Here is a 15303-nt window from a genome sequence, read left to right as displayed (position 1 = left end):
TCTTGTCATAGAGTCATAGAAATGTATAGCACGAAAACAGACTCTTCGGTCCAACCTATCCATGTCTAACAGATATCCCAACCAAATCTAATTCCACCTGCCAGCACCTGGCCCATATCCCTCCAAACCCTTCCTGTTCTTATACACATGCGAATGCCTTTTAAATGTTGTAGTTGTACCAGCCTTCACCACTTCCTCCGGCAGCTCATTCCATACACGTACCACCCTCTGTGTGAAAAAGTTGCCCCTTGGGTCTCTTTTATATCTTTCCCCTTTCACCCTAAACCTATACCCTCTAGTTCTGGATTCCCCTGCCGCATAGAAAAGACTTTGTCTATTTATCCTTTCCATGCCCCTCATAATCTTGTAAACCTCTATAAGGTCACCCCTCAGCCACCAACACTCCAGGGAAAACAGCCCCAGCCTGTTCAGCCTTTCCTGTAACTCAAATCCTCCAACCCTGGCAACATCCTTGTAAATCTTGTCTGAACCCGTTTCAAGTTTCACACCATCTTTCCAATGGGAAGGAGACCAGAATTGTACGCAATAGTCCAACCAATGTCCTGTACATAACCTCCCAACTCCTGTAGTCAATTCTCTGACCAATAAAAGAAAGCATACGCCTTCTTCACTATCCTAATCTACCCGCGACTCCACTTTCAAGGAGCCATGAATCTGCACTCCAAGGTCTCTTTGTTCAGCAACACTCCCTAGGACCTTAGCATTAAGTGTATAAGTCCTGCAAAGAATTGCTTTCCCAAAATGCATCACCTCACATTTATCTGAATGAAACTCCATCTGCCAATTCTCAGCCTATTGGCCCATCTGATCAAGATCCTGCTTTAATCTGAGGTTACTTTCTTCGCTGTCCACTACACTTCCAATTTTGGTGTCATCTGCAAACTTACTAACTGTACCTCTTATGCACATGTCCAAATCATTTATGCACTTCATTGGTCACAAGCCTCCAGTCTGAAACCTTGTCGAACGCCTTACTGAAGTCCATATAGATCACATCTACCGCTCTGCCCTAATCAGTCCTCTTTGTTACTTTTTCAAAAAAACTCAATCAAGTTTGTGAGACATGATTTCCCACACACAAAGCCACGTTGACTATCCCTAATCAAACTTTGCCTTTCCAAATACATGTACATCCTGTCCGTCAGGATTCCCTCCAACAACTTGCCCACCACTGACATCAGGCTCATTGGTCTATAGTTCCCTGGCTTGTCCTTACCAACCTTCTGAAACAGTGGCACCACATTAGCCAACCTGCACCTCACCTGTAACTATCAATGATACAAATATCTCAGCAAGAGGCCCAGCTATCACTTCCCTAGCTTCCCAAAGACTTCTAGGGTACACCTGCTCAGGTCCTGGGGATTTATCCACCTTTGTGTTTCAAGACATCCAGCACTTCCTCTTCTGTAATATGGACATTTTTCAAGATGTTACCATCTATTCCCTTACATTCTATGTCTTCCATGTCCTTTTCCACAGTAAATACAGATGCAAAATACTCATTTAGTACCTCCTCCATTTTCTGCGGCTCCACAAAAAGGCCATCTTGCTGATCTTTGAGGGGCCCTATTCTCTCCCTAGTGTTATGACGGAGCCCCCGTCTCCGTGTTCGTTTGGAGGAGAGAGACACCAGGTCTGATTAAAAGTATAAGCAGTTTTAATGAGAGAGAATCATACACAGTACAGTGAGGTGTCCAGCTCACTGGAGAAGGCGCGTTCTGCTTATTGTTCTGTTCTGCCTAACTTCTTAGCCCCCTCGCACCTCAGTGCTACATCCTTATTTGGTAATATGCAGTATGCTAGTATGTCATTGGTTCTCAGAATGTGCCTACCTGATAACGTTCTATTACCTCAGTTTGAGCTACGTGCATTTTGACACGGCTCCAATGTCCTGTTATCTCTCACCCTCCCTGGGGCCTCTTCAGGCTACGCCATCAGCTTTTCAGTCTGCTCTTAGTATAACATAATGGGCTAATGCTGCCTAGTGAAGCTAACAAGTTCCAGACTTGCTAATACTACCTTACGTGAGCACTACCTAACAATAAAGTTTCTTAACACTACCTAACCTTAACAATGCTTCCCAACACTAGTTACTCTTTTGTCCTTAATGTATTAGTGAAGACCCTTTGGATTCTCCTTAATTCTATACGCCAAAGCATTTTGCCCTCCCAAGTACACTCCTACTGCCTTTATACTCTTCTAAGGATACTCAATCTATCCTGACATCTGCTTCCTTCTTTTTCTTAGCCAAACGCTTAATTTCTTTAGTCATCCAGCATTCCCTATACCTATCAACCTTTCCTTTCACCCTGACAGGAATATACTTCCTCTGGACTCTCATTATTTCATTCTGAAGGCATCCCATTTTCCAACCGTCCCTTTACCTGCGAACATTTGCCCCCAATCAGCTTTTGAAAGTTCTTGCCTAATACCGTTGAAATTGGCTTATCTCCAATTTAGAACTTCAACTTTTAGATCTGGTCTATCCTTTTCCATCACTTTTTTAAATCTAATAGACTTATGGTCGCTGGCCCCAAAGTGCTCCCCCACTGACACCTCAGTCACCTGCTCTGCCTTATTTCCCAAGAGTAGGTCAAAGTTTGTACCATCTCGAGTAGCTACATCCACATACCGAATCAAAACAATTTCTTGTACATACTTAACAAATTCTTGTCCATCTAAACCCTTAACACTATGGCAGTCCTAGTCCGTGTTTGGCAAGTTAAAATCCCCTACCATAACCACCTATTATTCTTACAGATAGCTGCGATCTCCTTACAAATTTGTTTCTCAATTTCCCTCTGATTATTAGGGGATCTATAACACAATCCCAATAAGATGATCCTCCCTTTCTTATTTCTCAGTCCATCCAAATAACTTCCCTGGATGTATTTCCGGGAATATTCTCCCTCCGCACAGCTGTAATGCTATCCCTTATCAAAAACGCCCCTCCCCCTCCTCTCTTGCCTCCCTTTCTATCCTTCCTGTAGCATTTGTATCCTGGAACATTAAGCTGCCAGTCTGCCCATCCCTGAGCCATGTTTCTGTAATTGCTATGATATCCCAGTCCCATGTTCCTAACCAGGCCCTGAGTTCATCTGCCTTCCCTTTAGGCCCCTTGCATTGAAATAAATTTAATGTATTAATCCTACCTTGTCCCTGCCTGCCCTGACTGTCTGACTCACTTCTGTTCTCAACTGTACCAGTCTCAGATTGATTTCTTTCCTCGCTATCTCCCTGGATCCCACCCCGCCATCTTACTAGTTTAAATCCTTCTACCCAGCTCTAGCAAATCTCCCTGCCAGTATATTAATCCCCTTCCAATTTAGATGCAATCCGTCGTTCTTTTACAGGTCACTTCTACCCCAAAAGAGATTCCCATGATCCAAAAATGTGAGTCCTTCTCCCATACACTAGCTCCAAGCCATGCATTCATCGACTCTATTCTCCTATTTCTGCCTTCACTAGCTTGTAGCACTGGGAATAATCCAGATATTATTACTCTTGAGGATCTCCTTTTTAAATTCCTGCCTAACTCTCTCTAATCTCCCTTCAGAATCTCCTTTTGCCTTCCTATGTCATTCGTTGCAATGTGGACGATGATGTCTTGCTGACCCCTCTCCCCCTTGAGAACGTTCTGCACCCTGTCTGAGACATCCTTGATCCTGGCACCAGGGAAGCAACACACCATTCTGATTTTTCGCTGCTGGCCACAGAAACATCTGTCTGTAACTCAGACTAGAGAGTTGCTAACACAGTTGATCTCTTGAAACCTGACTTGATACCAGAAACTTGGCTGTTCGTGCTACATTCCCCTGAAAATCCATCACCCCCTGCATTTTCCAAAACAGCATACTTTTTTGAAATGGGGATAGCCACAGAAGACTCCTGCACTAACTGCCTACCTCTCTTACCTTTCCTGGATTTAACCATCTATGTGACTGTATCTGAGACTTTCCCCCTGTCCTATAATTGCTATCCATCGCATACCATTGCTGTTGCAAATTCCTCATTGCCTCTAACTGTCTCTCCAACCAATCCATTTGATCTGATAGGATGCGCAACCAACAGCATTTATTGCAGATATAATCCACAGTAACCTGTAAATTCTCCCACATCTGACAAGAAGTGCATATCACTCTACTAAAGGCCATTTTTGCTCCTTCATAATCGACAGACCCAGAAAATAACACCTTCTTATTCCTCTACAAAACACTGCTCCAGGTTAAAACTATTCACCGTGCTGTGACTTCACCCAAACAGTTCCACCAAGATCAGTTGTGAATTTCACTGTTTGTTGATTTTCCCAGATGCACTCCAATGTCCAGCGGATTCAAACAGCAAAGGCAGTAACTGTGCAGGTTCACTGTGGTGTCAGTTTTTCCCTCTCTCTCTCCCCTGCACTGACCTTAGCATGTGCTTTCTTTGTCTGTACCTCCCTTTTTAAAACTGTTGTTGTTTTGACTTCATTTTTCCCTCAGTTCCAAAACAATGCAACAGCATATGAAACAGTAATTGCTGCTCCTGGAATTTGAGGAAATCACCTCCAACACCTAAAATACCATAAAAAAGGAGTAGCTGTTACAGCCAGAAATTTTCCCGTCCTCCATTTTGGATTACCCAGAATCCGAACCTTGTCAAAAGCCTTCTGAAAGCCTAGATACACAACATCTGTCAATTTACCATTGTCTATTCGACTGACCGCATCCTCAAAACATTGCAGAAGATTTGTCAAGCATGATTTCCTTTGAGTGAATCCATGCTGACTTGGACCGTTTCTATTACTGCTTTCCAAGAGCTTAGTTATTACATCCTTAATAATTAACTTCAGCATTTTCCCCACCACTGATGTCAGGCTAACCAGTGTATATTCCCCATTTGCTCTCTCCTTCCTCTTTTAAAAGGTGAGCTTACATTAGCTACCCTCCATTGGAACTCTTCCAGAGTCTATAGAATGCTGGAAAATAATCACCAGAGCCTTTTCATTATCTTAACCAGTAACACTGTATGGAGACCACAAGTCTCTCAGTGAACATCTGTAGCATGTAGCTGTCAATCTCTTTTGGCCAACTTGTGTCAGCTAAAAAGCCACAGTTGGCCATCTTGTCAACTTTAGTCATGGGCTACCACAACAAATGAACATATTTGAGGAGTATGATCCCGTTCACCTGACAAAAATTGCAGGGCTCTGATTGAGGAGCATGTAAGGCATTGTATGTTATGATCAGTGCCATCTTGCACCAACAGTAAGCCTGTCTTGCATCCAAGATTTTGTACACACTTATTCTGCTTCTGTTTGTCAGTAGGGACGGTGATATAATGTACTATAAACTGAAGTGTTGCTAATAATCTTGAGGAAGACCATTAACTTTTAAAAATGAATTTGAACTCCTAGCTGGTGACTGAACAAAATACACTCCAAGATTTCAGATTTTAAACAAGCGCATTTATTGTACAAGAATAAACAAGGCAAATACTTCTATTTTCACCCACTTATCTGTGTTTTCAAAATGCTTTGATTGGATACCCAAAAAATTTCAACATATCACATCCCATTCTGCCTTTAATTCCATCCAAGAGTTCCCTGTATCTTCTAGGATCTTGAGGGTTCCTTCACTTCTCCTGGGATCAAACCAAAGTGTGCCACAGGTCTCAGGAATTCACTTTGATTTTACTGAGTGTTCCTGCTATTATCTAAAATCTGAGATTTCTTGCAGTCCTTCCACAAGCATCCAGCTACGCAACCTTTCAACATTCTAAGCACCTCCACAATTGTGGACAATCTGGCATAAGTACAGGCTTCATAGCTCTTCTTGCTTTGTGATCAACAGCATGTAGTAGCTTGTTTTCTCTGCCTACTTCCAAGATGATCCACTACCAGGCGTAAACTGCCTATTTTAAAGCTACTCCTAAACTGACTGTTTCTTTGACAACCTAAACAAGTTAACCAAGAACAAATACTTCTTTCCTGCAATTTACTTGCATGGCATTCTGACACATCTGGGATGTACCAAGTGTACCTTGATCAGATGGGCCTATGGTCCAAGGATGGCAGATTGGGTTTAATTTAGATAAATGTGAGAAGCTGCATTTTGGAAAGATAAATCAGGGCAGGATGTATACACTTAATGGTAAGGTCCCGGGGAGTGTTGCTGAGCAAAGAGACCTTGGAGTGCACCTTCATAGTTCCATGAAAGGAGAGTTATAAGTAGACAGGGTAGTGAAGAAAGCATTTGGTTTGCTTGGCCCTATTGGTCAGTGCATTGAGTATAGGAGTTGGGAAGTCATGTTGTGGCTGTACAGAACATTGGTTAGGCCATTTTGGAAATACTGCAGGCAATTCTGGTCTCCCTGCTATAGGAAGAATACTGTGAAACTTGAAAGCGTTCAGAAAAGATTTATGAGGATGTTGCAAGGATTGGAGGGTTTGAGAGGCTGAATAGGCCAGAGCAATTTTCCCTGGAGCAATCGAGGCTGAGGGGTGACCTTATAGAGGTTTCTAAAATCATGAGGGACATGGATAGGGTAAATGGACAAGATCGTTTCATTGGGTTAGTAGAGTACGGAATTGGAGGGCATAGGTTTGGGGTGAGAGGGGAAGTATTTTAAAAGGGACCTATGGGGTAACTTTTTCATGTAGATGGTGAGGCGTGAATGGGATGAGCTGCCACAGGAAGTGGAGAAGCTGGTACAATTGCACCATTTAAAAGGCATCTGGATTGATATATGAAAAAGAAGCAATTAGAGGGATACCAGCCAAATGCTGCCAAATGTCACTAGATTAATTTAGGATATCTGGTCAGAATGGGCGGGTTGGACTGAATGGTCTGTTTCCATGCTGTACTGCTGTCTGACTCAATGAACGTTTGGGAGAAAAGACTGAACCAGTGTCTCTCAAGATAACAATCTTTATAATGTTCCCTTCCACAATCCAGTGCATTCGTACTTATAACCACGGCAAATAGATGAGAAGCAATTGGATTTTCATAGGTTTTATAACTGAATGGAGTATGCACTTTCTAGAAATGTGACTTTTGGTTTTAATCTTCAGCACTCTGCCTCACATTTATGACATAGAACATCTTGGTGTTTTCAGTTCATCGAATCATGCAGCACAGAAATGGCCCATCTGCACTGACAAAATTACTCTATCTCTACACTAGTCCCATTTTGCAGCACTTGATCCATTGTCTTGAATGTTGATATTTTTAAGTGCTCATCCAAGTACTTTTTTTAAAGTTGAGGTTTCCCACCTCACATCCCTTTACAGGCAGTGCTTTCCAGATTTCCACCACCCTCTGTGTGAATTTCCACAAATATTCCTGCTATTCACCTGAAAATTATGCCCCTCATTATTGACCCTTTAACTAAGAAAAACATTGTTTTCTATCAACACTGTCCATGCCCCTCATAATCTTAAAAATCTCAATCAGGTCCCCTTTCAGCCTTCTATGCTAAAGAAAACAACTCAACCTTATCTAGCCTCTTTTTAAAGCTGATCTACTCCAGCCAGTCAACATCCTGGTGAAGCTCCTCTGCACTCCTCCAATGTAATCATATCCTTTCTCTACTGCAGAATTGCGCACAGTACTCCAGCTGTAGCCTAAGCAAAATTTGTACAGCTCCAACATAGCCTCTTGCTCTTATAATCAATCCCATCACTGATAAAGCCAAGATTCATTCCTATTGTCTTCATTTTGTTTTGTCTACTTTGGGAACACAAGCTGTTTTCTTTTCTGTATTGACTTTTTATATAAAAAGGCCATTTGTGAGTTAAATCAGAACTTCAGCCAAAACTGCAGCTTGCTTTACACTATGGAGTTTACAGCTGTCCAGATGTGTTATGATATTTGCTTGTATTTTGGTTTAAATTTCTGGCTTAAAAACACTTGCCTGGTATTTTGAAATTTAGATTAGATTAGATTAGATTACTTACAGTGTGGAAACAGGCCCTTCGGCCCAACAAGTCAACACCGACTCTCCAAAGAGCAACCCATCCAGACCCATTCCCCTCCATTTACCCCTAACACTACAGGCAATTTAGCATGGCCAATTCACCTAACCTGCACATTTTTGGACTGTGGGAGGAAACCGGAGCACCCAGAGGAAACCCATGCAGACACTAGGAGAATGTGCAAACTCCACACAGACAGTTGCCTGAGGCGGGAATTGAAACCAGGTCTTTGGCACTGTGAGGCAACAGTGCTAACCACTGTGCCACCGTGAGGCAGTGGTGGAGGAGAATTGGTCCAATGACAAAGGTGGCATTTGAAGATCAGCGATTTTGATGTTGGTTGGTTTGGTGTAGACAGTGGTGAAGCATTGGCAGAAGCATGGCGACACAGATATTGTTGATGGTGATGAGCTGTCTCCTTCAAGCTATATCTTTCTTTTATTCCTTATTCTTAAATTATTTAAAATGGTGCTTTTTCATGGCGACAAATAAAAGCTTTTCACTATTTTATTGTATTCATACTGTAAAATACACGTGGAAATAAAATCAAAATGAAAATATTTCCAAAACAGGATAGTGAGTGGCTTGAAGAGGATCTTGAAGGAGGCGTGTTCCCATGTATCTACTACCCTCGCCTTTCTAGATGGAAGTGGTCATAGATTTGGAAAGTGCTTTCTAAAGATCTTTGGTGAATTTCTGCAGTGCCTCTTGTAGATAGTGCATGCTGCTGCTACTGAGCATCAGTGGTGGATGGAGTAGATGCTTGTGGATATGGCGCTAGTCAAGCAGCTACTTTGTCCTACATGGGTGTCAGGCATCTTGAGTGTTATTGCACTCATCCTGGTAAGTGGTGAGTATTCCATACAGACCTGACTTGTGCATTGAAGATGATGGGCAGTCTTCAGGGAATCAGGAGGTGAGTTACTCACCACAGTATTCCTGGCCTCTGACCCTCTCTCGTAGTCATTGTGTTTGTGATGAGACCAATTGAGTTTTCTGGTCAGTGGTGACCCCTCAGATATTGATAGTTGGGGATTCATTGATGGTAATTGAATGTCAAGGGGCAATGACTAGATTTTCTTTTACTGGAGCTGGTCATTGCCTGCTATTTGAGTGGTGCAAATGTTACTTGCCACTTGTCATCCCAAGCCTGAATATTGTCTCTACTTCTGACTTTATAATGGAGGGAAGCTCATTGATGAAGCAGATGAAGTTCATTGGGCTTAGGATACTCCTGCAGAAGTGTCATGGGGCTGAGATGACTGACCTCCAACAACCATGACCATCTTCCTGTGGGATAGGCATGACTCCAACCAGCGGAGAATTTGTCCTCTAATACCCCTTGATTCCAGTTTTGTGAAGGCTCTGTCAAATGCAACCTCGGTATCAAAGGCTGTAATGAGGTCAGGAGCTGAGTGGCCAAACTGGGCCCCATTGAGCAGGTTATTGCTAAGCAAGTGTTGCTTGATCGCACTGTTGATGACACCTTCCATCACTTTACAGATGATCGAGAGTAGATTGCTGGGATTGTAATTAGTCCAGGTTGACATGGTCCTGCTTTTTGTGTCCGCGACATATCTGGGTGATTTTCCATATTATTGAGTAGATGCTGGTGTTATAACTCTACTGGAACAGCTTCACTAGGCAATGGCACATTCTCAAGCTCAGGTCTTCTACTATTGCTGGAATCTTGTCAAGGCACAGAATCTTTGCAATATTCAGTGCCTCCAACCGTTTCTCGATACAACATGGAGTGAATCGAATTGACTGAAGACTAGTATCTATTATGCTGGAAATTCGAAAATCTTAACTTCTTTGCTCATTCCATCCTCCTTGGATGAAAGGCCAACATTCCAATTATTTTCCTTTTGTAACACACCTGGAATGTCCAAGATCATGATTTCAACTAATTGACTTCAATTCCCAAATTTGTCCTTTGAACTGAAAAGTATTTTTTTCAACACCTTGCTTTGTTAACGACCTTTCTTTGATTTGGGGTAATTATGTAAATAATTCATATTTAATGAAGGCAGGCAATTCTGCTCATAATTCATGTCTTCATTTCATCTGTTAACAAGCTCGCCTGTTGTTTCATAGCTTTTACCCTTCTAATTCTTATTTGTAAATACACATGGAATGATGTTTACGAAGTAAAATCCCTGGGTGATCTGGCAATTTCTGATTTCTAGAATTTCAGTTATCTTACAATTACAAATTTAAATTTCCAAAACACAAAGATCATAAAATGATACATTTTGTCAAAACTAATGTCATTATTTACAGCCTACAAACAGCCCAAAGCACATAAGTTAAAAGTAAAGTAACCTTGACAGCCACACCTTCGTGGCTGCAGCTGTGGCTACGACAGATGTCATAACTTATGCACTGCTATTCAGTGAAGTTTTAAGTAGAAGTGCACTCTTAGATCCTCTATGGACATGGCCTCCTCCTGAGATTCCTTCTTCTATTCCGTCTTATGGTTGCTTATCCTACTGCTTGGTGTCTTCCTTCATGCTCTCAGACATGTTGTATCCCCAGAGGTAGCCTTACCAGACCAATTATGACTGAGGTGGGTAATTTGTGAGGGAGCCAACAACATGTGGCTCTGGTATGAAGTTGTCTTTATTTCTATCTTTGTGTTATTTTGTACTCTTTGTTACAAAATAATTATTTGTTTCTAACCTAATACTATAAATTGTATGATTTGTTTTTTGCAATCATAAGGCTGTAAGTATTAATCTGATACGAAAACAGTAAATTATCCACTTAGACACATGGAATTGTGCTCCTCAGGTGTTGCGCATTAGTAACTCTCCATCTGTGGCCTGAGCAGCTATAATGGGAAGTTTAACCTTAAAGTTCCTCAAATTTTTTTGGCCTAATAATGCAATTATTTGTTTAAAATGTAGTTAGTTACTTTCAATAATGGTTGAAAAATTGGTTTTCTCAGATTTTGGGTACTGAGATTCATGATTTACAACCTGCTTGCTCTGGTTTCATTGGAGGTGGGCAGCTGGTAAACATGATGCTACTATTTCGTTTGCACTTTTTTGAAATATTAGTGAGTGGATGCGTGCTGCTGACTGCCTGTGTATTCTGTAGGGGGCTGAATAACATTGTGCTGAAAACAGATCGTGCAGTTGGCCTGCTCTTAAAAGGCAGGCTGTCCGTCTTATAGGGAATGTAGACCAATTTAGAAGATTGAATGCGGAGCACAAGCATAAAGAGGATCCCAGGGTAATAGATGTGACTCTAATGACATTGGTGATGCAGGCAGTTACAAGAAGTGACAACTGGAAACCAGGAAACCTTCAAGGACCACCTTCAGAAAGAAGTAGGAACAGTGACCAGAGTGGTCAACTCCAGCATCTGGCTTCAAGGACTGGTGGTACTGCCACAAAATTGAATAGCCCCACGTGGAAAGCCAGAGTCAGTGAACACCTCTTGATATGACATCACCAGCTTCTCTCACTATTCAATGCACCACTCTGTGCCACTCACCGAACAGCATCTCTGACTCTCAGAGTTCATAGCTTAACATCCAGGTATTTGTACAAATCTTCACACTCATCACCCACTGCCACCAGTTACTTTCAGTGATTCAGCTGTGTCAGGTACATCAGGAAAACAGTGCAGTACAACTGCCGATATTCTGCCCCCTCTCCTAGGATAAGGTGAGGCATACCAAAAGGGAGCAGAGCAAAACTGGTGGAGATTAGGACGGCTGAATTTCCTGAGCCCTTTGGAGGAGATGATACACCACATTATGGGGCCATTTACAAAAGACTCATCCAGTGTGCTGAGATCTTGAGGATGCTGGTATGTTCCTGCCTTAGCCTCTTCTCAACTCCCAGCTCGCTCTCATCCTGAGACATGAAATGATGAACAAGATACTAATGGTGTGACCATGTGTATCTTGCTTTCCGTCCCATCCCTTTCCCTCACATCAAACTTCCTTTTCTGATTTCTTTTGCTTTCAGACAAACGAGAACTGCCATCTGCCCAGCCACAACAGTCCCAGGAACCAGAGGAAGTGAGAGAGCTAGAATCCAGCACTGATGAAGTAGCCCCATCATTTGATATGACATTTCGAGCCAGCTGCTCAGATGCTTGCGCTGATACTGTCTTGGAAGCTTCTATAGATATTGCACGTGGTGAGTCACTGCACATGAGTAGGCTACAGCCACACCAGCAGTAAAGGCTGATTCATTTATCAGCTGACTGGAGAGCAAGGTTGCAGATGAGTTCTGATATAAAGAACTCAGAATGAGGACCTCAATGGGCAACATAAAAAGAGAACGCACATAAGCACACACATTGAAATGCTCAGAGTATTAGCTGACCTGCCAGACAGTCTCCTGTGTCAAGGAACCAAGTGGAATCTGGCTCCAGCTTAGCAAAAGGCATCACAAAGCACTTGCCCTATCTCCTGCTTTTGCTCCATTTCCCCAATGTCCTGCTGACCCAGAAGCGCCACGACTGCCTGTCCCATGTATATTGCAGCTTTTGTGCAAACAGGTTACTTACTCCTTCCCTACGTTGTGTCGATGCAGCAAAACTTCCCATCAAGTCAAAGAACTCAGCACAATACCACCAGAAACATTCCACAATACATCTAGACATTTTGCAATTGCAGAAGTTATTCAAAATTACTTTGTTCGCAATCGGATGGTTGGCCTCTAGCAGATCAGCAGTTCTTACTGGATTGATGCAGAAAATTTGTTGACCTGGTCTTTGTGACTCAAATTAGGAACTTTGTCGTCAATCAGCCAGTAGGGCTGTGTGACATTAGAATAGTACCCCCATACTATTTTCAGTGCATGCAGGAAATTTCTACATGGGCACCCTTTTGAGAGAGCATGCCAGAGTCAGCTGGCATTGTGCACATCTCCAGAAGGGTGCAAAGCTCAATTAGTCAATAAAATTCAAGTTCAGTGTAATACATGATTGGAACTAAATCCCTTGATTTATATTATATCACCTATTATGTTCTGAGATCCATTCCTTCTAACTAAAGCTATTTGTGGGTATAGTGAAGACATGCATACATTATCTGCTTCATTTCTTTGGCTTCATCAAATTTGTTTGTGTCTTGTTTCTTAGGTGTGGCAGCAGCAGCAGGTGTAGGAGTCATCGCAGTAGCAGTCTCTGTGATTTATTTTGGGAACTTCATTGGTGTAAGTTGAACTTAACTATTATAAATGAGCCTACATAAAAGTGCTGCTTCCTGCTTTTCTCTATAAAAAAAAGCCTGGTTTTGCTAAGTTTCCATTGCTCCTGTCACCAAGCACATGCTGTCCTAAAACTTGCTGAAGCTAAGTAGGACTTTCTTTTTGTTCTATATACATAGTCAGCCAGCAAACCAAAGAGTGGCTGAACACATAGAAATAGAAATATCAATTCTTAATGTTCCATATATTTGAATGATAGCATTGTATCAATAACACATCACTAGAAATTAAGCTTGAATACATAAGTTAAGGTGAGAATATGCACTATAAAAGCTAATTTCTGAGTGCCTTGATCTTGACAACATTGCATATACAGAATCAACTTTATTAATCATGATAAGTTCATCCCTCCTACGAAATAATTTTTTTTCTTGCTCTCCACCTACATGCACTTCAGATCTGGTATTTTGCAATGAAAATGGCGAATTTGTGTAAATAAGTTTGAAAGTGATGTAATTCAATTTGAAACTAAGTTAAATCTAAAAAAGGAAACTGAAGATATGAAGGGTAAATTGACTGAGGTAGACTGAGAATATACATGAAAACCTATGGTGATAGACAGGAAATACCTAGCATTTAAAGAATTAAATAGTAAATGATTGATTTATGACAGATTTACTTTTTTATCTGCCTCAAAGGAATCAGAAAGGGGGATCCAATCATGGCTAACAGAAGGAGTAATTCAAGATTATATTAGATCAACAGAAGAGGCTTACAAACCTACTTTTAAAAAAAAAAGTAGCAAGTGCAAGGATTCACAGTGTTTTAAAATTTAGTAATGCAGAAGAAACAAAAACCTGATATGTAGAAAATAGAATATAACAGAAAACACTCAAGAAAAACAAACACTTGTTTGGCTATGTAAAAAAGAAAGTATTAGCAAAGATAATTATGGGCCCATTAACAGACAGAGACAGAAGAATTTATAATGGGGAATAAACATGACAGAGAGGCTAGACAATATTTTGTGTCTGTTCATGGAGTAAGATAAGGGGGGAAAAAAAGCCAGGAATGCTAGAAAAATAAGGGATTAACGAGAATTCAGAACCAAAGGATGCAATTTAAGAACAAAAGTAGTCCTGGAAAAATTAATTGGACTGAAAGTTAATAAATCCCCTAGACCTGATCTATATTCCAGAATGTCAAAAGAGGTAGCTATAGAAATAGTGGGTGTGTTAACGATAATTTTATGAAATGCAATAGATTCTGGAACAGTTCCTGCAGCATGAAAGATTACAAATGTAACTAACTATTTAAGAAATAAGGAAGGGAGAGCGAAAACTAGAACCTGCAGACACCTGATGTTAGTAGTAAGGAAAATGCTAAATTCTATAGCAAACGGATGTGATAACCATACACTTAGAAATTGATGCTAGAATGAGGCAAAGTAAATATAGATTTTTGAAAGGGAAATCATGTTTGGTAAGCATTGAGAACTCTTGGAGGGTGTAAGTAGTACAGTATGATGTTTTCAGAAGACTTTGGATTTTCAGGAGGCTTTTGATTAGACCCTACAAAAGAAGTTACTGTGAAAAATTGTATATATGTGATTGGGGGTGACATGTTGGCATGAATTTAGAATTGGATAACAGAGAGTAGGACTAGGTCAGTCACAGATTGGAAGGTTGTGACTAGTGGGGTGCAACAAGAAACAATGCTTGGGCCTCAGCTTTTCATAATCTATATCAACAATTTAGAAATGTAGATTAAATGCTTCTAAGTTTTAATGACACAAAACTAGATGGAAATAAGACGTGAGGGAGATGCAGAGAAGCTTCAATGGTATTTTCACATAGTGGGTGAACAAGCAAGAAAATGACAAATAGAATATAACATGTAAAAAAGTGAGCTTGTCCATTTTTGTGGAAAAAAAACTGCGGAGAAAAATAAGTGTTGATCTACAAAAAAACCTGGATGTCCTTGTTCATTAGTCACTGAAAACTAGAATATAGGTGCAGCAAACAATTAGGAGGGATTGGAACACGGGAGTGAAAAGATTTTGCTACAATTATATAGGCCTTTGATGGAGAGTGCCTGAAGTATTGTGTGTAGCTTTGGTCTCCTTATCAATGAAATATATACTTGCCACAGGGGAAA

At 41.1% G+C, this 15303-nt stretch overlaps 1 protein-coding gene across 1 annotated transcript in view; it reads left to right on the top strand.

Moving 5' to 3' along the window:
* Positions 1-15303, top strand: part of odr4 (odr-4 GPCR localization factor homolog) — a 117869-nt gene that overhangs the window by 99770 nt on the left and 2796 nt on the right. The window contains exon 16 of the mRNA XM_060829755.1: positions 13079-13152. Within this exon, the coding sequence (XP_060685738.1) occupies positions 13079-13152 (74 nt within the window). The remainder of the gene's footprint in view (positions 1-13078; positions 13153-15303) is intronic.

The sequence above is a fragment of the Hemiscyllium ocellatum genome, chromosome 9 (assembly GCF_020745735.1).
Source record: "Hemiscyllium ocellatum isolate sHemOce1 chromosome 9, sHemOce1.pat.X.cur, whole genome shotgun sequence".
Lineage (NCBI taxonomy): Eukaryota > Metazoa > Chordata > Chondrichthyes > Orectolobiformes > Hemiscylliidae > Hemiscyllium > Hemiscyllium ocellatum.
This window is presented reverse-complemented; position numbering and strand designations above follow the sequence as displayed.